Source organism: Pholcus phalangioides, unplaced genomic scaffold (assembly GCF_987345545.1).
Source record: "Pholcus phalangioides strain wild (caught in Gottingen) unplaced genomic scaffold, Ppha-v1.0 ptg000003l_1, whole genome shotgun sequence".
Classification (NCBI taxonomy): Eukaryota; Metazoa; Arthropoda; class Arachnida; order Araneae; family Pholcidae; genus Pholcus; species Pholcus phalangioides.
In genome coordinates this window covers 29,731,957-29,759,069 of record NW_028301596.1, presented here as the reverse complement: position 1 = coordinate 29,759,069, position 27,113 = coordinate 29,731,957, and the positions used below count along the sequence as shown (strand labels likewise).

Genomic DNA, 27,113 nt, shown 5'->3' with positions numbered 1-27,113 from the left:
CAATATCATTGACTTCATTTATATCTTCTCAAGTATGAAAATTAATGTCTCCATATTGTCTCTTTTGATATTTATTTGCATAAATTCATGTGGGTTAGGATATTTTAAAATTAGTTATGAGCCCGTGAAAAGTGCATCGAGAAAATTCCACAGCTTTAACTAAGGATTTTTGTTTTTTGTTAAAGTTAAGTCTGTTGGAACAGACAGATGGATAACTTGAAGTTCAAGGGGGGGGGGGGATCGAAATACCTAGCGCCCCTTAAAAAAAAAAAAATTATATTCATTTCTACGTTTCTGTGTAAATCTATATTTGTTTATTTCATGAATCGTGCAGGTCGCCATATTGGTTAACTTGGACACGGTTTGTATGTCCCTCAAGAAAAATAGAGGGAGATATCACGTGATCCAAAAAAAGCCTCATTGAAGAAAACCCGGGCAGCGCCGGGTATTATAGCTTGTTTACTTATATAATATAATAGTTTACTTATAGCTCAGTGACTATAGAGAAAAAAAAATGTGAAACGCAGTGTACAAAACAATATGTTCCACAAAAAAAAACATCCAGAATAAAAATTAATTTAAGCTTCCTTTAAAGTTGAGGGCATACATAATAACAACTACTACTAATGCTGCAGTCGGAAATGTAAACAATCACACATGAAAACAAGAACTACCTAAATAACTATTATAATAATTATAAATTGTTTCGTGTTCATCAGAGAACATAATTGTCACATGTTGAAAAAATGTCGCGTATTTAAGGAATTGAGTTGTTTGAACATTTTCATTGAGGTTTCGAAATGAACACTATCAGTTTGTTGTTTCGTTTGTAAACAAACATCTTTCGTTTTTTCACGTAGGAGCTGTAATTTCAACTTCGTGAGCAGACGAGAAAAATGGGAGAAATGACTGACGAAGTTCTGATACAAAACTTGAAAGATCTTCTAGATCGGAAAAACCGTCTGATAAAAGAGTTGAAATGTCAAGTTTCTTCGGCCGATCGGAACTTCCCACGTGAAGGAAATCTAGATCCCAAAGTGGTCGGTTGCTGTTGCGCCAGTCTAGGCAAACAGTTCCACGATGCCGAGACTCAAACTTTCGAGTCGGATTTCCACCCTACAGGTAAGAAAAATTAGATTCAAATAGAGATGTGTTTCATGTATACAGGGTGGTCATAAAATTTTTCCCTGCAAAATAGCACTATAACAAGGGCGTAGCGAGGGGAGGGGACTTGGGAGTCTGGGCCCCCCCCGAAATGTGAGAAAATGACCGCAAAAAAGGGGAAAAGATAGCCAAATCCATTGTTCTGTCACTTTGGTCCCCCCCCCCCGAACGAAATTTCTGGCTACGCCCCTGCACTATAATCTCGACTTCAGAGGGGAAATTAGAACCTCCCCTGCCGACGCCAATGGATGCATACTTTTTTTAAATATAGTGGAATAGAATTTGTTACAAATCAGGCCCGGTGCCCTGATGGTAAAAGATATTGAAACCAGAGTGAATAATTGGATGCACCTTTGATGATACCATTGCTTTTTATGTGCCTTGCATACTTTTTGAGATGCAGTGGAAAACTATTTTTTATGAATCAGTGTTGCGGGCCTGGTGCCCAGAGGATAAACGATATTGGAACAGGAGTGGTGTCATTGGGTACACTTTTGGCATATGCATCTGACGATACCATAGCTTTTGATGCATGTTGTGTATTTTTTTAAATATAGCGGAAAACAATTTGTTACAAATCAGGGCTACATGCTTGGTGCCCAGACGGTAAAAGATATTGGAACAGAAGTGGTATCATTGGGTGCACCTTCGCTATGTGCATCTGATGATAACATTGCTTTTTACGTGCGTTGCATACTTTTTGAGATATAGCAGAAAACAATTTGTTATGAATGAAAGGCGCGGGCCTAGTGCCCAGACAGGAAGAGATATTGAATCTAGAGTGATGTCATTGGGTGCACTTTTGTCTTGTGCATCTGAGGATACCATTGCTTTTGTGTGTGTGTGATTTGTGTTTGATACTTCCTGAGATTGAGCATTTAAAGAATTTTGTCACACAACTTTTTGCAAATGTTCTCAGTATCGTCCGTACAACTTTTCCATGTGCATCTGAAGTGCATCTCAGTGATACCTCGGTTTTCATTAATAATCAATCTGAAAACAACAATCGGCAAAATCTGAAACCGACGAAAATCAAGGCTATTATTTCTATATGAATCAATGTAAATCTAATTAATTCTTTCTAGGCACTCCAAAGTAATACCAAAAACACATGTTATAGAGAATTAATACAGTGTTTAATGCTAAAAAAAATAAATTAATATAAAGTGAATATAAAAGACTAATGTGTAGAATAAATGAACATTTAACATAGAATTTACATTTTTATACCTTTCTGAAGACTACTCTTCTTGATGTATGGAAGACGGCGAGAAGGGGAGGGAGAGATGCAGATATTATTGTTTGGAAGGGAAATCCCCGAAGCCTCCTAGATAGACGATATAGATATACTAGTAGTATCTAGGAGGCTTTGGAATCGCCCTCCATAAGGACCTTAGGTATCAAGGCACTATCTGGGCCAGGGCCGCAACTGGGGGGAGGTGCAGATTTCATCCTTTCAACCTTTCCTTCAACATTACAAGGAGGCACCAAAATACGAGCTTACCCTGGCTGAATGAGCATCTAGTTGCAGGGCTGCAAGGCTCCTTGATCTGGGGTCACTTCCCTTGGTCTTTTTGGCATTAGAACCAGCTTCAGAGTCAGTGGATCCATGTTGCACAAGAACAACACCAAGAAAGCACCATTTTGCACATGTGTAAGAGGGTTGTCATATTAGGGGATTTTAATTACCTGGGTATGGATAGGGAGAATCTTTCAGCTAGAGGTCAATATGAAAGAAGCTTTTTTAAGTTGGTTTTTGATAATTTTTCTGACTAGTTCCGAGGATCTTGTTGAACATGTTTCGGTGGGGAACAAGTTTTCTTCCAGTTATCACACATTGTGTTGTTAGTTTTCCCTCTAACTTTTCTTCGGGTAAGGTTGATAACAAAAGTTTTTTGTTTTCAGAGAACTAACTTTGATGTTTTGAGAGAAAAGTTAGCGGAAGTTTTCAAAGACCGGTTGGAATCAGTCGGGGTGGTAAGTCAATGGGAAGAATTTAGTGTGAAGCTGTCCTCTGTTTTGCACGACGTCATACCCTTTGTTTAAAAAAATGGGTAGCATGCGTAACCTTTATCTTGAAAAGAAAAGAGCATTCAGAGAGTATAAAAGTGGATGAGGTGATGTCATTGTTTACTGATAAAAGAAGGGGCATTGAAGAAAGCAATAAGGGATAGTAAAAAAGGAGTTGAATCTAGGTTGGCAGATAACATTGGCTCTGATCCAAAATAATTTTTTAGATACGTCAATAATGGATGTAAGGGAGCGGCAGTTTCCCCCTTGATAGGAGAGTCTAGGGTAGTGAGCAATGTAGGCATGTGTGGTGCTTTCAATGACTTTCTTGTGTAAGTTTTTAATAGAGAAAATGATATTCAATGTATAGGTGTTGCATGGGGTAATAAAATCCTCAACGATATTCAAATTGAAGATGTGGAGGTCCTAAATCTTCTAAAAAATGTATTTACAAGCAGGGCATCAGGACCAGATGATATCTATCCCAGGATCCTCAGGAATGTGCTAATGGGATGGGGGGGGGGTGAATGTGCTGTTGGGGCCAGTCGCACAGGTATACAGGAATAGTGTTGCTGAGGGTATCGTTCCAAGGGATTGGAAACTTGCTAATATTGTTTTGATGTTTAAAAAGGATGGTAGAGAAGCTGTGTCCAATTATCGTCCAGGGAGTTTGACGAGCTCCCTTTCGGAAATTTTGGAAATTATTATCAAAAGGCAATTGGTGAAGTGGATAGACGAGAATAATGTATTGTCAGGTAATCATCATGGGTTCAGGAAGGGGAAGTCATGTGTAACTAACCTCCTTTGCTTTTATGATCACGTGACTAAAGTTTTGGGTAAGAGCAAAAATGTAGATGTTTACCTTGATTTCCAGAAGGCATTTGATTGGGTCCCACATGGTAAACTCTTGAAGCGTCTACTCAAGATTGGGATTGGGGGCAACTTGCTGAATTGAGAGATAGGTCACAACGGGTTATGGTGAACGGGGAATTCTCTGATTGCACAGGCATCACTAGTGGAGTTCCTCAAGGAAGTGTACTTGGCCCCATACTTTTTCAATTTTTGTCGATAAACTCGATCAGGGAATCGATGGAAGTGTTATCAAATTTGCAGATGACATAAAGCTAATGGGGGTAATCGGGAATCAAAGCAATAGGGAGTTGCTCCAGACCAACTTAAACAGGATTGCAGCATGGGCAAATGGGTGAAGCATGAAGTTTAGTGTTGACAAGTGCATGATTATTCATTTTAGTTCGAACAACCCTCGTTTCTCTTACGAGTTGAATAGTGTCACCATCCCGGATGCAACTAGGTAACCGATTTGGGAATTCTCATTGTGAGCGGCTTAAGCTTTCTGAGCATTGTTCATGGTAAAAAAATCGAATAGAATGCTTGGTTTTATTTTCAAAAAGGTGTCTTCGCGTTCTCTGAAAATCATTTTTCCACTTTTCCAAGGCTTAGTTCATCGTGGACTGGAATATGTTGTAAGGTTTTGGAGACCATATCTACGGAGGGACATAGACTTAGTTGAAGAGGGTACAGAGAAGAGCTACGCATGTCCCTATTGGCACGTGGGGCTTGAGTTATAAAAAGATACTTCATTTTTGTGAATATGTTTATATTAGAAGAACACGCGTGTCGGAGATATGATAGAAGTGCTCAAAACTTTCAATGGGATAGATGGGATGGATCATGAATTATTAATACAACGTCCATCGACTGCTTTGACAAGGGAGCACTAGTATCGATTGGTAAGGGACAATTCTAGGTTGTGGTGCTGCAGGAAATTTTTCTCTAATAGGGTTGTTAATAAATGGAATAGACAGTAAATTCTAACTCAATTGACATGTTTAAAAAAAATATGATAAACATGTTGGGGTAAATCGAGAAGCTATCCATACTTAGAATAAGACAACCATAAATATTTTTTATGGGCATTGTATGATATTTTATCATGCATATATTGTTTGTAACTCCATTTTTAATTGAGGGTTGCTGTATTTTAGAAATATATGACATCCATTTTGTTATGGGCATCTTTTTCTCAGCCACGTGAAAACATTTGTCCAAAAAACAAAACACCCTTGTTGGGCATTTTACCTGTTGTGGCCTTGCATTTGTATAGGAAAGTTGTCCAAAGAGTTGTTCAAAAAAACTCGTTCTCGCCTTCTTTTTCGAAGGGCTGCAAGCTCTGGAAACTTTGTTTGGTCCCATAAATTGTTTGGCTAGACACGCAGGGTGATGGTCAGACAATGAGAAACAACACCACACTGAACAGGAAAACAAAAATTAGTAACCAGGTTATATGGGCATGAACACTCACAACATGTTCTATATTTTTTTGTACTTTATTTTTAACTTAGACAATCACTGATACTCTGAATAATTTTTTTAGCAATTGCATTTTTATTTCTGTTCGTCGCTCTTTTTTTTTGTCAATTTTATGGGAACAACAGATTTCTAATTTGTCTTCGTTTTGCTGGAGCGTGAGCTGCATTCTCAAAACAAAGTCTTTAGATGAAACATTTACTGCAGCTGCAGACAAGAAACTTAGATTTTGTTTATTTCCCCCTCCCCCCTAACTTATGATCAAACCTTCTGGTTAGGAGCCATTCAAGTATTATGTAAGTAGATTTTCAGCCATTTTTGACCCCCTCTCCCCGCCTTGTCAGCAAAACACTGACCCCCTCCCCCCCGTCAGCAGCTTAGAATATTGCATATCTTCAAAAAGGGGTGGTTGATGACGTAAGCTACCTTCAAACCCCCTCCCCCCTTGTCATCAAAAGTCAGCAAATCCGAAACCCCTCCCCCTCTCTCGATGCTGATGTAATACTTGAATGACCCCTTACCTAATGCCAGGAGAAAGATGAAAGTATTTGTACAGTGGTTTGCAACACTGATCAAAAACTAAGCATGTTGAAAACATGTGCTTTTCAGAAATAATAGATTCCTCTGAACTGTAACAGAGTAAATTGAAAATAATTTTCAATCATATATTTCTCGCAGAAAAATAACCAAGAGAAGGACATATAATAAAAACATTCACCTCTTTTTTCCTGAATAAATAAATCTAATTTGTGAATTAATTTACTATTCTGATTGATTTAAAAGGAGGTTCAAGTGACGGCTACATTTTTCTTAACCTTCTCAACACAAAATTTTATAGGTGGCAATTGATATTGTAGGACTTGAATCAATGTTTTGCAAATGTCACGAATTGGGGGGAAATTTTCATTTGGCTATAAATTGTTTGTAAAAAGCATTTAAAGTTCTAAAAAGATAAAATATGAAAGTATATTGGTCCTAAAAACATATAGAAAAAAGAATATGTTTTTTGTTTTGAGATAGAAAATTATTTTAAAATTTGAAAAATGGGCTGGGGACAGCCAGGAGAAGGCCATTTCCTTAACAAATGAAACTTTGATAAAAATTGTTTTTTCGGGTTCGAAGACCGTCGTCCGTTTGAGTTTGTTCTCAACGTTTCCCCAACACTAGTGGTTGGCATCATCAGGAGAATTGATAAACTGGATCAAAGTCAAGTTTTCCGGAGTCTCAGGTTGTATTTATGCACATAAGTGGCTTGAACTACACTATTGTTTTGCGATTGGTCAGTTGATTCTATGGCTGGCAGCGTATTGTAAACAGTTGTTATGCTGGTAGAACCTGATTTGCCGAGAGATGTGGAGTTATCTGATTGGCTGTTGTCATCATTCTGTTGCTGGACCTTGAAGGGAAAGGTTCTTGTTCTTCTGAGAGCTGGTGTCCAGGATGTGCTCAATTTCAAAGTTTCTTCTCTTCTATTATAGCTGTTTTTGTGCTTGTATATTTCAATAGCCTCTCTGTAGATTCGTGGGAAGAAGTGGTCAACATTAGCTATTACCTGTGTTTTGCTGAACTGTACACTGTGGTTGTCGCAAAGCGCATGCTCTGCCACCGCCGACTTTTCTGTTTGGCCCATTCTGCAGCATCGTTCGTGCTCTTTTATTCTCGTGGCCACAGATCTTTTTGTGGTTCCAATATATACCTGACCACAGGTGCACGGTATTCGGTAGATCCCCGGTGTTGATAGAGGGTCACGGTGGTCTTTTGCTGATCGCAGCATTTCACATATTTTTCTGGTTGGTTTGAAAATGGTCTTTATACGATGTTTTTTCATGACCTTGCTGATTCTTGCCGTCACTCTGGGGATAAAAGGCAGCACAGCTTTTCCAATTGATTGTGACTGCTCATTTTCCGTTGGTGATTCCTTGATGGAGCGTAAGGCTTTCTTGATGTCGTCTTTCGTGTACCCATTAGAGCGGAAAACTGATTTTAAGTGCTCAATCTCTTTACCTAGATCTTTTCCTTCACATAGTCTTCTTGCCCTCTCGATCAAGGTTTTCATTACGCCTCGTTTGAAACTTTGTTCAAGCAAATTTAAAAAAATCTATTGATGAAAAAATAAAAAACGGAGTGGGGTGACTTCAGAAACCGGAATATAAATGGAAAGGGGTGTAAAAAAAAGTTCTGTGTCAAATATATTTAAAGTAAACTACTGGGAACACAGCATATTATACATAGCTTATTTGAGTTGAAAGTGAAAGCTAAACCAAATTTAGATGAAGTTCATTAAAATAAGAATATAGCTTTCTGTGCTATTATTCAGGTGATTGTGACACATGTGTAGACTCCCATGAAACAGTTTCTTTTCTTCGTCATAATTACCATATTTTTTTTGCACATGTTTCGCGTTAAAAGTATTTTTTGTTTTTTCTCAGCCAGTACTTTTAGATACTTTTACTCTAGACCAGTATAATCCAAAAATCTAATTTTGAAGATTAATTTCACTACTCTCCAAAATTCTAAGGGGTATTGTAAAAAGAGGAGTATTTTTTCTTTCAATCAGTAAGAAATATCTATTTAAAAAAAAATTACCTAAAATTTCAAGGAGTATTTTCACTTCTCAATGAAATTTTGATATGTGAATCACATATCTAGATGCGTATTAGCGAACACTGACCCAAACGCAAGTATAAATTGTTTTCTCTATACTTTTTTGTTGAGAAATTATATATTAATTACCTTTATTATTGTTTTCTGAGAAAGGGGAATTTATCATACAAAACATTAGTTTATCTTTCGACAAGAAATATTTAGGGGTAATAAGAGTGAAAATATACAGTTAAAATATTTTCTGTGCCTCTGAAATTTTTATTTTCATCATGCCTTGACTAATGGAAAAATCAATTTGCGCGAGCATAACTTTTTAGGAGCTAATCTTGTGCTTGATAACATAGCTTTAAAAAATTTTGTCCTCAGACTCAAATTTAGTGTTCACACAGAAAATGTTAGATATCAGTTATAATTTTTTAGTTGTCATGTCAATCCCTTCTTATAATTCATTTTTTTACCTTCTAAATATCTAGAGAATATAATGCATATTACATATGTATTCGTTCCTGTCTACCTATATCATTATTACTCTCTCATAATCTCTATTGTAATCTCTCTATATCAGTATTAAACCTCTATCTGATAATACAAATTTTTCTTTTCCAGACTCCACTGGATCAGCTCTCGATTGGGCTACAGATGGAAGAAAAGATGTAAATATATCATTTGAAGATTGTCGCTGTAAAACTTCCCATTTCTGCAACATTGTGTTAAAATTTTTGTTTTATATTTTCATCATTATTTTTATATGAAACAAGTTGTGCAGAAAAGACCTTTGAGTGAAGGACAAATATCAAAATGTATTTTTAAAAAATTTAGCAACAAATGTACAAAAAAAAAAAAATCATAGAGCAACCCCCCTCCCCTTCACATTCTGATATTTCTTTGTTATGGTAACACTTAGATTGGACTATTAGCATACACTGATTGTAAGGGCTATGTACATACAGGGTGATTTCAATATATTTTGCTAAACTAAAGGGGGGTGATAGATGAGCCTAAGTGAAACATGAAATACTCCACCAACCCTGTCCTATCATGAACCGTTTTCGAGCTATGGTGAATGACCGATTATGGGGGGGGGCATCCAGTCTGAAAACCAAAATTTGTGAAGTTTCTGGGAGCCCTACAAGAAAACCAAGTACATATTTGGAAAGAACGGAAAAAATCTTACATTATGACATCATTTTCATCGAAATATCTGGATTTAAAGCGAGCTACAAGTACAGAAAGATTGGCCAAGTTCAAAATTGAATTGTCACCAAAATTATAAGAACACCCTTCTAGCATGGTTGCAAACCACTCAGAGTGTCAGAAAAACAAAGTAAATTCTCCCGTTGAAGTATCAACACTGAAAAAAAGAGACATAATGGAATTATAAGTAGCATAATCCTGTGCAAAGTGATGTTCAAGGGTTTCATTGTACATTTGGCAGAGCAGAAATTACATTAGAAGTGAGAACTTGTTTGACATGTTTCTAAGTTTAGCTTTTTTGACACTGAGTGGATTGCAACCATAATTTGTATTGTAAATATTAATCGTCTTGATGGGTGCTATCTTTATCCTTAAATTTCTTTTAAACAGTTTATTAACACTCTGTGAATGGCCCCAAAGCAGAATATTGTTTGTCGCCAAACAATCTTGGGAAGAATTTTAAGTAAAAGACACTTTTGCATAGAAAACGTTATATAGGAATTTTTGCCAGGAAATTTTCAGTCAACAGAAGGCTTGTTGCAGAACAATGCAAAAATTTGGGTATAGATGTTTTTTTTTCCTTTCAATTCCTTGTTTTTCATTTTTAGGAAATACTTAAAAAATGTATTAGAATATTTCCTTTATTTTCAGAATTCAGTTTCTGATATTCTTCAGAAGGCGATTGAGAAACAGAATCCACAAAATGATTACGTATATGATGAAAACTGTAACATGTATTTCAGTCCATCTACTGGATATTATTATGACTCTGTAAGTGCATTAATGATGATTATATTTACCATCATTATGTAGTCTTAATACAGTGCATGAGAGAGGGACACTTAATGTGATAACATCAGGATTTCTGATAACAATAATTGATTGATAACATTCCGAAAGATCTGAAAGTGAATAAATACAATGACCATTTGTCCCACTTTGTTGAACAGGATGTATGAAAACAGAAAAACTGTGTTTTGCCTTCCCACATAACTTGTTGCAAAATGTTCAATCATGTCATTTTTTTCTTCATTGTTTTAAAACAGGCAAAATATATTTCTTGCATTTATTATACAGTCGAACCCTGTTATAGCACCCTCCCGTTTTAGCATCACCAATTTTCAGTGAGAAAATCTTCTATATGGGGACTATAATGTAAAAACTCTGTTTTAGCACCAACTCGTTATAATGCTAACTATTGTTTGTATGTATGCAAAGTCAATGTGTCATTTTCCAAGAATTTCCACAAAATTTTTTCTCCCATCAATCATTTTGTTTTTTTTCCAAAAGGAGTTGATTTATCTTCTTCAGTCCACTGTTATTATCAGTCAGCATAACAACAGTTTATATATAGAGCAAATGACTTGAAGAATAAATAATGGTGTAGTCAGGGGTTTTTTTAAAAAGCATATTGTGACCAAAAGAATAACTTGAAGATATGGGCAATCACGGGGGAGGAACAATGTGTATATAATGCAGGGTGGCGAGTTGGAGGAATGAGTGGGCAATGAATGAATGAACGCCAGAACATGTGGGAACATGTGAACGTCAGAATGAGTGGGCAAGAAAATTAGACTAGAATTGAGAAATTTAATTTTCTTTTTTGCTGAAACTGATATTTGGAAAGAAAAGTGGGTTACCGGGAAAGTGCGCTAACCAATACACCTGAGACACACTTTTCAATTCCTTTTAACACGCATTAGTAGCTTGAAGCGCTGAGTGGAGTCAGCAGCCTCCCTTAACTACAGCAATTTTTGCCCCAGTTGGCGCCAAATGGGACGAAAATTGCATATTTCAGGCCAAAAAAAAAAACAAACGCTTCATAGACTAGAATTGTTATTATTATTATTAGACTAGAAGGGTGGCTAAATTTGTGTAGCCAACAGGCGGTAAAACCATAAATATGCCCCTGGAAGAACCAAACTGCGCACTTGTCCCGTGTGATGGAGTCTATTATTTTTTCTGATATTTCGGGCCCAGGTCCTGCCTGTTTTGTAAGGTTTCAATATTTTCGTTGTCAAGGTATGGCTAAAAAAAGAGTGACAATGTATGGTGTCCTGACATTTTATAATTCCATAATTTAAAAAAAATGTTTATAAAGAAAAGCTTAGATTGCCACCCCTTATGACCAGCCACCTGGGTGAACCACACCCCCTGCACCCTCGCTTAAGCCACCTTTGCATGATCCGATATAACACCAAACTCGTTGTACTGCAAAATTCTTTGCAATGAATGGTGGCATTACAACAGGGTTTGACTGTATAATTATTATTAAACCATTGGAAGGAGTCCTATGAATTATGATAATTCTTTAATTTATGGTGAATTTCTCTAGATCCCTTAAGAAATTTATTTGGCCAAGTAACTATGAATCTGGTCAACTGAAAGAAACTGACCAAGAACTGAAAGAAGGGTCTCGCATAGAGATGTGAGGTGAGAATATTCTGAGAATAGTCTCCTGGAAGTAAAAATTGGAGAATAATCGAGAATATTCATTTTTCTTTTAAATAATTTAAATTTTTTTACTAATTTTGTTTATATTATGAAATATAAATCAGTTTTCATTGTCTGAAACATTTACAACAAAACAATTTTTATTATAATCACTCCCCAATGACAGCTTTTAGTTCGAGAATATTCTCAGGATATTCCAGGTCATGAGAGGTTTTAAAAGTTTGGTTATAAAGATTTTAGAAACCTTTAGATTTAAACATTAAAAAATTATTTTAAAATTAGATAAATTTTCAGAAATAAGTTCACAACAAAGAGAATTAAAGTTTATTGATAAGGAAGCAATTATTATACAATCACCGTCGTTCTAAGAAGATACAGAACTGTTGTTTTCTTCAATGCACATACATTTAAATTCTGTATCACTCACATTTCTTTAAAAGTTGTACAATTCAGCCCTGTTGGTTTAATTTTCTTGCTTTCAAACTTTAATATTGTGGTCTATAAATTTCAATGTATGTACCTATCTTTTTGACGGGAAAAGAGACGGGGACAGAATATTCTTGAGAATATTCTCTCAAAGGACTACTATTATAAATTACTAGAGAATATTCTTATCAAAAGTAATAATTATTATTCTAAAGTTATTTAGAAATTATTTATTATAATACATGTTATTACATATATTCTTGATAATACTCTCTGGAAAGATTTTGGTAACTGAAGAATATTCTCATCGAGGAGAATATTCGAGAATATTCTCTGGAAGGATATTATTAATAACTTCAGAATAATTCTTATTTTCTCTAAGAATATTCCCCAGTAATTTATGAAAGTAGTCCTTTCAGAGAATATTCTCAAGGATATTATATGTAACTATATTATAAATAACAGAATATTCTCATCAAGAACTTATAAGAATATTCTCATCAAGAACTTATAAGAATATTCTCATCAAGAACTTATAAGAATATTCTCATCAAGAACTTATAAGAATATTCTCATCAAGAGCTTATAAGAATATTCTCATCAAGAACTTATAAGAATATTCTCAAGTTATTTATAATAGTAGTCATACCAGAGAATATTCTTAAATATTCTCCTCGATGAGAATATTCTCAAAAGTATTCTCCGAAAGATTATTCTTGAGAATTTTATATCTCTAGTCTTGCATTGTAAACTGAGTACGCAGAAGGGATTGTGAAAATGAAAATTCGGCTCACTTTTGACCTCCTATATAGTCTTGAAGGTTTGATAATGATAACTTATATGGGGGAAAAAGTCAGGTCTGGCTCACTCTTAGCTTCAAAATGTGCAAATAAATACTTTCAACAACAACAACAAAAATATATAACATAAACCAAAATCCTGGTAACAAAAAAAAAATTTTCAGATGTTATGATGTTGGTCTGTTCTGTACAAAGTGATGACAATAATCAAATGATATTATCCATGATTCTAACAAGTGGCATCTATTGTATTTTTGAAAAAGTATGTAAAACCTCCCAAAGACAGCCGCTCTGGAAAGGGATGAATCTATTCGTACAGTAAAACCTATCTATATCAATACTGTAGGGACCTAGAGAAAATATTGCTGTAGGCAGGTTATTGTTGTAGGCAGGTTATTGTTGTAGACAGTTTAAGCATATGCACTATTTCTATTTCCTATTAAATAGAAATTCTGCAGAGACCAGGGAAATGTCATTATAGACAGTATCATTATACATCAATTTCACTGTAAACACTTTTTTCTAATTTCTGCATATGTTAACTGATTGGTTTTTGTTAATTTATTTGAAGTTGTTATTCTGTAATTTCATTTTCTATTGAAGTTTATAAGTTATTTTTATTTATTTATTTATTTTTTTTTGGCTATGGAATAGGAAAGAAACCTCCTTTATGAACCGTATTCACAGACATATTACAAGTATAATACAGATGAACAGAGATATGAACTCTATGCTCAAGTTTCAGGACAGGTGGATAAAAATGAAAGCCATTTGCATTACACTCAAATAGTTTCAGAAGGTGTGAATGATCTGAAGCTCAGTGATTCTATTGGAGTCAATTCGTCTGAGAGGTCAAACATAGAAGAAAGCAGTAAAGAAACAAAATCAGAGGTGAAATGTTTCTAATTTTGCAATACTAAATACACATCTTTACTTTTCTTCTGATGATTTGATATAGGTGTGAAGTTGTTAAAAATTAGTTTTTGTGACAGACATATGAAAATAAATTATCTGCTTAGAATTCGAAATTGGAAATCAAATACAATGGAAGCATCACAAATGCAGTAAAACCTTCTGTTTTGCAGGCTCTGGTGGGACAAAAAAATTTGTCCATAAAAGAGGGGTGACCGTTCATCAGGAGATAGAAATGCATACTTTTATTATTCAAGGAAAATTATTTTTTGCTGTACAATAAGAGTGGCTGCATCCAAAGGCACATTTATGGTTTCGCCGCATGTGGGCTATACAAATTTTGCCACCCTTCTCCCATTCTTGTCTAATTTTATTGACTCCCTTTCTGCCATAGTGGTGGTCGATTGAAGTTGTTTTCTGTGGTTTCAACTTCGAGGGGCTAGTGCGAGTCGATCTCACGTTAACAAGTCTTGCCACAGAGAGCAATTGGGTATAAACAGTACAAATATTCAATCATTACACCTCACTCACTTCTGAGCTATAAATGGCAGCACTAAAAAATCTGACACAACTCTAGATATGTACTCAAGACTGTTACGAGCACACACACACACACTTACATTTCCGGCACAACTCACTAGCTAGTGAATTGCCTATGGCTATAGACCAGAGTTGTGCTCAATTTGAAAGAAAGGAAGAATTACTCCTCAAGTTCGCCACCCTGTGCTATAACCTGCTTGCCCTCCCTCCTCTCCTGCAAGTACACCCATATTTCTAAGTCATTGTTTTGGTCATTTACGCACACGCACGCACGCATGCACGCACGCACACGCACACACACACACACACACACACACACACACACACACACACACACACACACACACACACACACTCTCTCTCTCTCTCTTTTTTTGTCATTCACATGCTTGCATGTATTCTGTTGCTATTTTGGTCATTCACATTCTTTCACACCTTCTAGGTCACAGTTTTGGTAATTCATATGATTACACACACTCTAGGTCACTTTCTTCGTCGTTCGCATGCTTTTACATGCTTTAGGTCTCACATTCTTGCACACGCTGTAGGTCACTCACTGATCTGGTCCTTTGTTCTGTATGCCACTCTTTTGCTCACTCACATGCTTGCAAACTCTCTAGGTCACTTTTTGGTCACTCACTGACCCAGCCTCTATCTATCTGAACAGAGGTGGATTTATTGAGGGTTATTTTTATTAATTTTTTTATATATATACAAATTTTGCTGCCCTTTTGAACTCGCAACCCTGAGCTATAGCCCTCTAAGCACCCCTCCTGTAAATGTGCCACTGACTGCATCAGAGAGGTAATCGTTAAGAAGGGTTGTACTATATATAGTAATAGAAAATTTAGCCCATTAATATATGCTTAGCAGTTCTATTATAAAAAATTTCAGCAGCATTTATTTTAATTAGTTGTAATGGCTGAATTTAACAAAGCGTTTTGAAAAACACTAGCATTGTTGAATGCAAATCCGATTTTCTCTGACTAATGGGACTTTTTGAGTTTTGACTAGACCTTTCTCCAACACCTGTGTTTGGCATCTTCAGGAAGTAGTAGATGAGACTTACTGCAATGAACAGAACAGAATTAAAAGTATGATTTCTAGTCTAGGGTCACAGAATTATTTAAAAAGGTGCTGTTTTTAATCTGTTTTGGCTTGACTTAATTGGTTGGAATTGGTCATTAACCATGCAGGCAGAATGCACAATCCCCCCCCCCTCCGATTGTCAGTTGCAGAGTCATCTAATAAATTCTTTTCCTCATTCTGATGTTGACTACAGAACAGAAAGGGTCTCAAATTCGACTTAACTTTATTGTTTCTTTTCTATTGTTGTAGCAGTTGGGAAGTTTGAGAATTTCTATTGCCTCTCTGTGTAATCGAAGGATGAAATAATCTTTGCTGGTATATTTGAATAACCTTGGTGTATTTGAATTTGATAAGGTGATCTCTTTGCAGCTACAGACCTATTTGTTTGACCGAACTTGCAGTTCCCCCCCCCCCCATGTTCTTTAATTCATATTGTATTGATCATTTACCAGCCACTTACTGGCATTATTGCTAACTTTCATCTGCTTTTTTCCTTGCCTCCATTTTTTTTGTAAAGAGAATTTCGGACTGCAGCAATTGTTACCTCATCACTAAAAATTAGTACTAAGAATGTGTGTCTGTAAAGGGTGTAGTATAAACGAGGGTTAAATAATCAAGGTTTAACTGTACTTATGATTAAAAGTAGAGTTCCATTTTTTGCGAATCGATAACTTTCTGACTTTTAACTGAAATGAGGCCCAGGCTCTGATTTCAGCCATTGCCCCGAAGAGAGACAAGACCATGTCAGACTTTTATTCAAAGATAAAATTTACATGGATAGAATCACATATACAGAATATGAATACAAAAGCCACAACAGGCAAATTTCCCACTGAGGTGGTTGAAAAAATTTGCCCATTAAAAAATATGGATGTCGAATATAACCAAAATACTCAATATCAAAACATATATCTCCAAAAAAAAAAAATTCAATAATATACAATAAACTGCCCATAAAAAAAGATTATGGTTGTATTATCTAAGTATGGATAGCTTGTTGATTTATCCCACCATGTCTGTCATACTTCTTTTCAATAAATTAACATAAATAAAACATAAATAAATCTAAGATAAAATCGCTTATAAAATTGACAATCTAAGATAAAACTGTTAATAAAATTGGGAAATTGAAAATTAGGGTTTGGAATGAATCAATGTTCAGTAACACGAACAGTTCTTGCTGCTGCTACAGTTCTTCCTGATACTACAGTTCTTCCTGATACTATTGATAACCACATATTTTATAGTATTTTTTTTTTAATGATACATGAAATGTAATTTTAAAAAAATGCATTTTATAAATAAAACACTACACCAACACGATATAGTTTCCATGCATTTCAAAGGAAAGTTATTAATTAAAATAAAACACTACAACAACACAATATAGTTTCCATGCGTTTCAAAGGAAGGTTATTATTTACAATTTTGGAAAAAAATTTGGGTTCCTGCTTCTTTCTGTATTTTTTTTTTTCAAATCTAAGAAATCATTTTATGATATTAATCAGTCAGATAGGAGAAGTAATACTATAGTTAATAATCTTCTCTTGTTTATAATGGACAGATTATTAATGTTGAATTAGATTGATATTATATAAAATCAATCTACTTTATTTGGGTAGGAGAACTTTTCTTACACTGCTTCAGTAAATTCACCAGCTTCATTCAATGAGTCTCAGTTCATTGATGCTTCAAAATTGTCAACTCATGAGAAGAAATCAGAGGTGGTGTTATACAGTTCAGAGCTATACAGTTCATTGAAAACGGAGCTGATGGATGATGGTGAATACAGTTCACCAGAAGAAGGGGAAATATGTGAGGAGAGCACCAGCATGTCAGAAGATGAAGATAGTTATTGTATCATCAAAAGTCCAAGCGTTTTATATAACAAAAGAGGTACAGTTTAGTTGAATGATGTTTAATTCACAGAAAATATTCAACATGTTTTTAAGACAAATGATTTTTTTTCTTTTTACTGGTTTACACGTTTCTATGATAGCTCCATGCAAATGGAGAGCCATCATAGAATCTCCATTATAAAATCTCCATTATAATGGCTCTCCATTGCAGAGCCAAAATGCATAAACCAGTAAGAAAAAAAATTCCAGTTGTCTTAAAAACATGTTAAATATTTTCTGGGAATTAAAACCTGGCAAAAAGTTTCTATTTTTTTGGAGAATAATGTTTAATTGAGATTCAAATGTTCTACTTTTTTACATTTAGTCGAATAGTTTCAAAAGAGTAGTGACATATTTTTTAAAAAAAGTTTATGATTTCCTGTTATAAACATTCTTGGTGCTCTTTCAAAGCCATTTCCTATTTTTTTTCCCCAAGTTTTTATACCACTTTTTCAAATACATATTTTGAGCATTGATGAGTTCTCTTGAGCTAGGTATTTTTAACTATTCTACTACACTGAAGAGCCAAAAAAACTGGTACACTTGCCTAATATCGTGTAGGGCCCCCGCGAGCCCGCAGAAGTGCTGCAACACGACGGGGCATGGACTCGACTAATGTCTGAAGTAGTGCTGGAGGTAATTGACACCATGAATCCTGCAGGGCTGTCCATAAATCCGTAGGAGTAAGAGGGGGTGGAGATCTCTTCTGAACAGCATCTCAGATATGTTCAATAATGTAAATGCCAGTGAAAGTGTGTAAAGTCAGAAGAGTGTTCCTGGAGCCACTTTGTAGCAATTCTGGATGTGTGGGGTGTCGCATTGTCCTGCTGAAATTGTCCAAGTCCATCAGAATGCACAATGTACATGAATGGGTGCAGACAGGATGCTTATGTACCTGTCACCTGTAAGAGTCGTATCTAGACGTATCATGGGTCCCATATCACGCCAACTGCACACGCCCCATACCATCACAGAACCTCCACCAGCTTGAACAGTCCCCTGTTGACATGTAGGGTCCATGGATTCATGAGGTTGTCTCCATACCCGTACACGTCCATCAGCTCGAAGCAATTGGAACCGAGACTCGTCAGACCAGGCAACGTGTTTCCAGTCCTCCACAGTCCAATGTCGGTGTTGTCGGGCCCAGGCGAGGCGTAAAGCTTTGTGTTGTGCAGTCATCAAGGGTACACGAGTGGGCCTTCGGCTCCGAAAGCCCATATCGATGATGTTTCGCTGAATGGTTTGCACACTGACACTTGTTGATGGCCCAGCATGAAAATCTGCAGCAATTTGCGGAAGGGTTGCATGGCTGTCACGTTTAATGATTCTCGTCAGTCCCATTCTTGCATGATCTTTTTCCGGCCGCAGCGATGTCGTAGATTTAATTTTTTACCGGATTCCCGATATTCACGGTACACTCGTAAAATGGTCGTTCGTGAAAATCCAAATTTCATCGCTGCCTCGGAGATGCTACGTCCCATCTCTCGTGTGCCAACTATAACACCACGGTCAAACTCACTTAAATCTCGATAACCTGCCATTGTAGCAGCAGTAACCGATCTAACAACTATGCCAGACACTTGTGTTATATAGGCGTTGCTGACCACAGCGCCGTACTCTGATTGGTTTAATATCTCTTTATTTGCATACGCAAGGCTGTACCAGTTTTTTTGGCTCTTCAGTTTATTTGCGTAAAGAAGTGTCTCCAAAAGTGGTTGGTAGTTACGAGAAGGAGATGCTAGATCAATGAAATGAAATAAAATTTAGAATGCGGTTAAAATGCCATTGGCAATAGACCAGGGTTATACTCGGTTTGAAAGAAAGAAAAGTGAGGTGAGAGAGAGAGAAAATGACTCATAAATACAGAAGGTTTACATTAGTAGCAGAGCAGTAATTTATTTTTAATTTTATAAATCGGCTGATTTTATCAATAATAGTGGGTACTGAATTTGATATTGTATGATACAAAATGAGTTATGCAAGAAATATATAAAAAAATGATTCACTTATTTATAAAGTTTGATGATTTCAGACTACTGGGCTCCCTGCATTCGTGCTATTGTTAAGGAATCTGGTGAACAAAAAATTGGGAGCTTAATACTCATGACTTGTACTGGAGGAGTGATTGGAAGAGAGGAAAATAATGCTATCCACATTCCTGATGTTTCTATTAGTCGAGTAAGTATAAAAAAATAATTCAGAGAGAATTAAAAATTGAATATGACCTTTTGTGTAGCCCACGAACTATCTAGGGGATGGTAGAGAGCATGTAAATGAATCATATAAAACCTGATAAGAACCATATTCGCATAACGCGTGATTGGAAACAATATCAGAAAATGGGAGGTGGCGCTATTCACTGCACATGCCTCTCTTACTCCCATGTCCACCGGATTTATTGAGCGTTGATTTTTTTTTCTGTGGAGGGCCATTAGATGATGTATAAAATGCCTGTTACCTATCATGTAGATCTCATGGGCAGGACCAACAGCACTCCAGGTTTGTTTGACCATATATGGCAGTTTGAGGACTCTTGTAGTGATCAACACAGACTAACTCTTAACTTAAAAATAAATAGAGCGCCTATATATTTGCTATTATATATGAACAAAAGGAAGTTTTTAAAACTTTTTACAAGTCAATTATGCCTTGTAGTCATGTTTTGAAGACAATGTTTTCGTGCTAAAAAATTTAAATACCTGTGAGATATATTCAGTAATGTTTTTGATCAGAAAATTCCCAGGTGAAATATGACTGATTCTAAGAGGATTATGGGAGAGTTGGAAAAATACAAAATTTTAGATTTTTAACTGATTAATTAATTCTAATGAATCTGATATTCTTGCTTCCTGATATGTATGTTTATTTACACGTGAGCTAAGTGATATAAGTGATTTTCTCAGGTTCATGCTGAAATCTCCTTTGATTATGATTCATGGAAGTTCTATATAGCTGATCTTGGGAGCCAGAATGGAACATTTATCAATGAAATAAGGGTATGAAACCTCCAGATATTTGCAAACTGTACATGCAGAATGCATGCTTTTCAGAAGCTCTTTACACGTAAATTGGTAGCCATTGGGAATTCAAGTTTTTTTAAAAATTCATTTGCTTCAGTGACAATTGATATTATCCAGAAATAATTTTGTAAGAAAGTGCATGTATTCTTTCTCATGAAGTATTTCTTGCTTTAAATCAGGAAAAAATATATGAATTAAACATGGAAGTTGTTTTGAAAACGTGATTTTTTTTTCAAATATTTCATAGGGGGGGGTTTGTTTATTCCTAGTGTGAAGATGGTGGGAACAAAGATGGTAAAAACACTCATAAACAATTGTTAAGCCATGGGGATACACTCAGGCTTGGTTCTTGCAAACTTCTGATTCATATTCATCCTGGTATAGAAACCTGTAATGAATGTGAACCTGGACAAGTTCAAGCTGAATTAGGTATTGAAAAAAGTAAGTATAGGTTTTACATTATAAAATTATAAGTATACTAGCTATAATACCCGGCGTTGACCGGGTTTTCTTCAATGAGGCTTTTTTGGATCATGTGATATCTCCCTCTTTCTTTGAGGGACATGCAAACCGTGTCTAAGTTCATCAATATAGCGACTTCCTACGCGACTCATGACAGAAACAAATCTAGATTTAAAGAAACGTAAAAATAAAAATATATATTTTTTCTTTTTTTAAAGGGTGCTAGGTATTTCGATTACCCCCCCCCCCCCCCTTCCTTTGAACTTCAAGTTATCTATCTCTACCTGTTTCTGCTTCAAAAAATGCTTAATTAAAGCTGTGGAATTTTTTCGATGTACTTTTTACGGGCCCATAATTAATTTTAAAACAACCTAAACTATATGTGAATTTATGCAGTTAAATACTAAAAGACAATACGGCGACATTAATTTCATGCTTGAGAAGATTGAAATTGGCTAAAATTGACAATGGTCGATAGAGCCTGGGCGGTGCACGGAATGAAATGAAATGCTTGAGAAGATATAAATAAAAAGTTGAAACAATGTGTTATTACATGGATATCCAACTCGAAAGTAGGTCCGGCTATAATTACTTCATATTTAATCTCCTGGGCTTCGTATATCTTTAAGCGAACTCAGTATTTAAAAAATCGAGTATTTAATATAATTTTTAAAATTATTGATGTGACAGAAAACCCCACCAAATTTCCGCATTTCTGCAGTAAAATCGGCAATTTTAACACTGATTTCTATGAGGATCACCCTTTTCCTGATCCTCAAAGCGATGCTCATGATGATTATGACGTCTATTCAAAAAGCTTCATTACTGAGAGTATTGAAAATGTGGCAAACCATTATAAAGGCATAAACTATTATACATATGCATATATTAACAGAATTAAAGAAGTGACAAACCATTGTAAAGGCATACACATGTCTGAAACACATTGCTAGGGAACCACGGTAACCAAAGTAAACGTTCGGAAAGTGATTGTTGAGGTCCAAAAACCATTGTTGCCCGACAGTTTTTCGTCCATTTGGGGCACTTGCCCTGCTCTGACGAAATTTTAAAGTAGTCTATTGTTCAAGTCGGGTCCCATTTGGTATATATGCAAAATTTGGCAACGATCGATCTAAAATTGTAGATTTGTATAGAGAACATACACAGACAGACAGACAGAAAATGAATTTTATATATATAGATATTTTAACACACACATGTATCCTTTTTCTCGAAATGCCAAAATTAATATTTTATCTCTCAAATAATGGTTTCTTTGTTGAATTGAGGGCAGATATGCATCTCTGGTGGGTAAAATGTCATGGATTATAATACGGTTTGTTAGAGGTTATATAGTCAAATCCTATTTTAACAAATACCGTTATAGCAAAAATCTCATTGTAACAAAAACTTTTCTAATCCTTAAATAAGTTTACCTGTGAACAATGTATTGAAAATTCTGATATTACAAACTTAAAAATCCCTTGTAATGAATTCAAAAACAAGTTTCTGTAAATTACAAAAAAGTACTATGGTTCCAAAAATGGTCCTGTAACATCAGTTTCAGTGGCTTGTGCGGGAATAAATTTTAACCAATGTGGTGCGTGAAAAAAAAAAAATCTATAGTAAGTCAATGGCTGCACATTTAGGAATGTTTCATATTTCTCCTGTTTCAAAATGAGTGGTCTCAAAAGGAACAGTTTTCGATTTAAAAAAACTTAAGATCATTTCTGAAGTTGAGACTGGATTAAATTAAAACAGTGTGCCATTAAAATGCTTCATTTCTCCATCTACTCTTTCAACATTTTCGAAAAATCAGACCAAGTTGAAATTTCAAATTCAAACAGCAGTTATAGGATCCCATAGAAAAAAGACTAGACTTCCTCAAATTTTCAAAATGCGCATGTAGATATCTTTATAAGACATTCGTTCAAGATATTTCAAGACATTCATTCAAGATATTTCAAGACATTCGTTCAAGATATTTCAAGACATTCGTTCAAGATATTTCAAGACATTCGTTCAAGATATTTCAAGACATTCGTTCAAGATATTTCAAGACATTCGTTCAAGATATTTCAAGACATTCGTTCAAGATATTTCAAGACATTCGTTCAAGATATTTCAAGACATTCGTTCAAGATATTTCAAGACATTCGTTCAAGATATTTCAAGACATTCGTTCAAGATATTTCAAGGCATTCATTTCTGAAATGTACCAGTTGCTAGCTCCTTCATATGAGGAAAGACATTGAAATTTGCAGATGCTGTTTGATGCTAAATCTTCCAAGCAGTTGTTTCAAGTATTGCATGTGTTTGAGGATGTGTATTCTTTAGAGGAATTTGTTGTTTTCTCTGCTTCGACCATACTTGGAAAAAAAAAAACTATTTGCCTCAAATATGTTGAGTTAAACTTATCCAAAAAAAATTCAATGCCTAATTGATTCCAGTTGCTTTGAATTGTTTTTGGAATTTAAGTTGATCCTTTTTATTATCTAGAATGCAAACAAGGAATTTTTTCTTTACAAATAAATTTTGTTACAATAAAATTTTTTAACAAATATTAAAATTTTAAAGTTGGAAATTCCTTTATAACAAAATTTCGTTATAACAAAGTGATTTCTTTGGTCTGCTGGAGTTTAATATAACAGGATTTGACTGTATCACTTGCTGGAAGCACAAAGGATATTAAAAAATTTCAACTGTATTTGAAGTTTTCTATTTTTGTGGGAAACCTTAGAATGCCTAAGCATTTACATTGGGGCAACTTGCTGAATTAGATAGAATCGTGGTTAAGAGATGGATCACTATGGATTATGGTGAACAGGAAATTCTCTGATTGGACAGGCGTCACAAGTGGAGTTCCTGAAGGAAGTGCCCTTGGTCCCCATACTTTTTCTCTTTTTATTGATAAACTCAATCACTGTATTGATGGGATTGTTAGCAAATTCGCAGATGACGTGGAATTAATGGGAGTGCGTCCAGACCAACTGTTTCTCTTATGAGTTGAATAGCATCACTCTCCCGGACGCAACTAGGGTCACCGATTTAGGAATTGGTCAAAAAAAATGAATAGAATGCTCAGTTTCATTTTCTAAAAGGTCTCTTCTTGTTCTAAAGTCATTTCTCCACTTTTCCGAGGCTTAGTTCGTCCTGTACTGGAGTATGCTGTAAGGTTTTGGAGACCATACTTACAGAGGGACATAGACTTGGTTGAGGGGAGCAGAGAAGAGCCATGCGTGTCTTTGTTGGCACACAGGGCTTGAGTTATGAAGAGGGACTTCATTTTTTGAATGTTTACATTGGATGAACGCAGGTGTTGGGGGATATGGTCAAAGTGTTCAAAATTTTCAGCGGGATGGATAAGATGGACCATGAATTATTAATACCCCTTCAATGGACTGCTTTGACAAGGGGACACCAGTATCAATTGGGAAGGGACAATTCTAGGTTATGGAGTCGCAGGAAATTTTTTCTCTAATGGGATTGTTAATAAATGGAATAGCTTATCCCCAGGGATAGTAAATTCTAATGTAATTTGCACATACAAAAAAATATGATAAACATGTTTAGGTAAATTGAGAAGCTATCCATACTTAGAATAAGACAACCATAAATATATTTTATGGGCATTGTATAATATTTTATTTTGTGTATATATATTGTTTTTAGTTTTTATAATTATTTTTAATTGGGTTGCTGTATTCTAGAAATATATGACATCCATATTTGTTATGGGCATCCTTTTCTCAGCCACCTTGTTGGGAATTTTGCCTGTTGTGGCCTTGTATTTGTAATTGTGTGTTCAGGAACTATGCAAACAAATCTGCAGTACTGGAATCTGAAGCATTTATTACCGTAATTCCCTGCATGTTATCCATTATAATATATAATCTACATTTGTTTTTTGTTTTATGTGTAAAAAAAATTTTCCTATTTATAGGTTTTAGACATCTATGCGATGAATTATTTAAAAAAAACCACAAAAGCTCATGATTTTAGGCATTTTAATATATTTGGAATTTAAAGTGAAAAATTCAATTTGCATTTTCTTCTTGAAATAATTTCATGATAGGCACTACAGCTGGATTTAAAAGCAAGGAAAATAAGGAAAAAGAAAGGAAGCAGCAACTCAAGCTCATAAAGAAGAAATTTGGGTTAGAAGTAAGTTTCACATTTGGTATGTTCATTTTGAAAACTTTTTTTTCAACTGAACAAATGAAAAAAATGTTTGCAGTGTGAAATTTGTGGTGTATTTAGAATTATTAGTTTATATAGGATTTATTAGTTATATAGGATGTAGTTTACACTGTTAAATTGCTGTTTGAGTCAGGTTTTTTTTTAAAACTGTGGTTAGATGAGGGGAGCAAAAAATAGATTGATTGATTTTAAATTTATAAATTTTATGTTTTATTTAGGTCAAAAAAATGTCTGAAGGAGTTTAAAATGGACAGTTTAATATTCAAAGAAATAGGTTTTATTATCGTCACAGGGTTGGCAAGTTTTTGCCATTGTTTGACCATAAAAACGGAAAAACTGTGGTAAAAATCATGGAAAAAACTGCTCGGCAGAAATATTTTTTTCCATATGAAAAATTTGAAAGAATTCAAAATTTTAACTTTTATGAAGCAAGTTTTGATAAAAATCTAGTGGGGTGTAATGTGATAGGCCTCCTTGTGGTGCACTCTGGGTAACACTAAATCTATCACACGTCATAGTCATCGCTTATTTGTCCTCATATACTTCACCTCCAATAGCCCAGATTACATGTTTATTTCTACACATCTTGCAGTACATGTCTTGCGTCTCTTTTTGTCCTGTACATGTCCTTGTCTTTTGTGTCCAACCCCTCATTGTGGGCTCCGCTCAGGCGGGGAGGGGTCCTCCCAGACGGGGCATTGCTTCTAGCGTATGCTCTATCTGGGACGCTGTCTACCTGCATGTTTGCCGTGCGTGGAGACCCGTAAGGCTAGAGATGGGGATCCTGGTTAGCCTGATGCGCTAGCTTTGGCCTCGGATTCAGCCGAAACGGATTAGTCCCATCCAGGTCAATCGGCTGTGGTCGCCTCGGTGGCTGAAGGGGTTACACTACTGGGCAGGTAGAGGGGTTGGGCCTGCCAGACGTCGTTGAGGTTTGTTGGTGCTGCTTCACGACGATCTTGGATCTTGAACACGTCTGCGCGTCTGCTCGCCTGTTTCGGTGGTGTATAGCTCTCACCTAACCTGGTGTTGCTACTAACCTTCATTGGTTACGTGTGCGCTTCCCCTCGTAGGGCTCCATGGTGGGCATTGTGGGTGAGAGTGGAACAATACCCATTTAAATATGGGAAAAACAAAAAATGCACCAAAATGTCAAAGAACTACTCTAAGTGAAACAATTGTCACAGAAACCGCTTCATCAAATCTGTTATCTGTCTCATTCTTCTTCTTGCGCAGCTCTGATACCAATAAGCAGCTGTCAAAAGTATCACCATTCTTGATTGATGAAGCTCTCTATGGCGCAGTTGGAACTCTGAAATCAGTGAAGGCTCTCCGTTCAGGAGACCTTCTCGTTGAAACTAACACTCCCAAACAAGCCGAACTCATTTAAAAACTCACATCTCTCTGGGACATTCCCATAACAGTCAAAATCCACCCCACGCTGAATTATTCACGTGGCGTCATCTCAGACCCTAACTTAATTAACATGGATGAAAATGAACTAACCCAGGAGCTAGCGTCTCAAGGCGTAACATCTGCCAAACATATCATGAGCCGCAAAGATGGCAATCTAGCTCCATCACGTAATATAATCCTGACATTTTCATCCCCAACATTGCTGAAAGATGTCAAAATCGGTTACTATAACCTCCATATCTGGCCATATATACCTAACCCTGTAAGATGTTTCAACTGCCAAAAATTTGGTCACTCACGAATGGCGTGCCGTAGTCAACCCACCTGCGCAAAGTGCGGCGAGAGAGACCACATTTCGGACAGCAGCACTAATTCACCATTCAAGTGCGTCAATTGCGGTGGCGACCACCCCGCATTTGACAGGAAATGTCCGAAATGGAATGAAGAAAAAGAGATCCAGAAGATCAAGGTTCTCAATAACATCTCATATATTGAAGCACGCCGTCGTATAATCTCTAACCAAACTCCAATAGCTAGTAGATTATACTCTAATATGCTAACAAATCCATCAACAGCTAATACGACTAACAATGTCA

General features: G+C 35.8%; 1 protein-coding gene across 3 annotated transcripts in view; it reads left to right on the top strand.

Moving 5' to 3' along the window:
• The first annotated feature begins 625 nt into the window (after positions 1-625).
• LOC149088374 (angiogenic factor with G patch and FHA domains 1) overlaps positions 626-27,113 on the top strand; it is a 62,036-nt gene continuing 35,548 nt past the window's right edge. Inside the window, exons 1-9 of one of the 3 annotated variants that reach the window (XM_089247451.1) lie at positions 626-1,122; positions 8,713-8,759; positions 9,952-10,071; positions 13,635-13,871; positions 17,144-17,417; positions 19,452-19,597; positions 20,323-20,415; positions 20,709-20,880; positions 24,977-25,065. In XM_089247451.1, the coding sequence (XP_089103577.1) occupies positions 897-1,122; positions 8,713-8,759; positions 9,952-10,071; positions 13,635-13,871; positions 17,144-17,417; positions 19,452-19,597; positions 20,323-20,415; positions 20,709-20,880; positions 24,977-25,065 (1,404 nt within the window). In that variant the 5' untranslated portion in view covers positions 626-896. The remainder of the gene's footprint in view (positions 1,123-8,712; positions 8,760-9,951; positions 10,072-13,634; positions 13,872-17,143; positions 17,418-19,451; positions 19,598-20,322; positions 20,416-20,708; positions 20,881-24,976; positions 25,066-27,113) is intronic. The other 2 variants (XM_089247450.1, XM_089247452.1) reach the window with 2 other exon arrangements.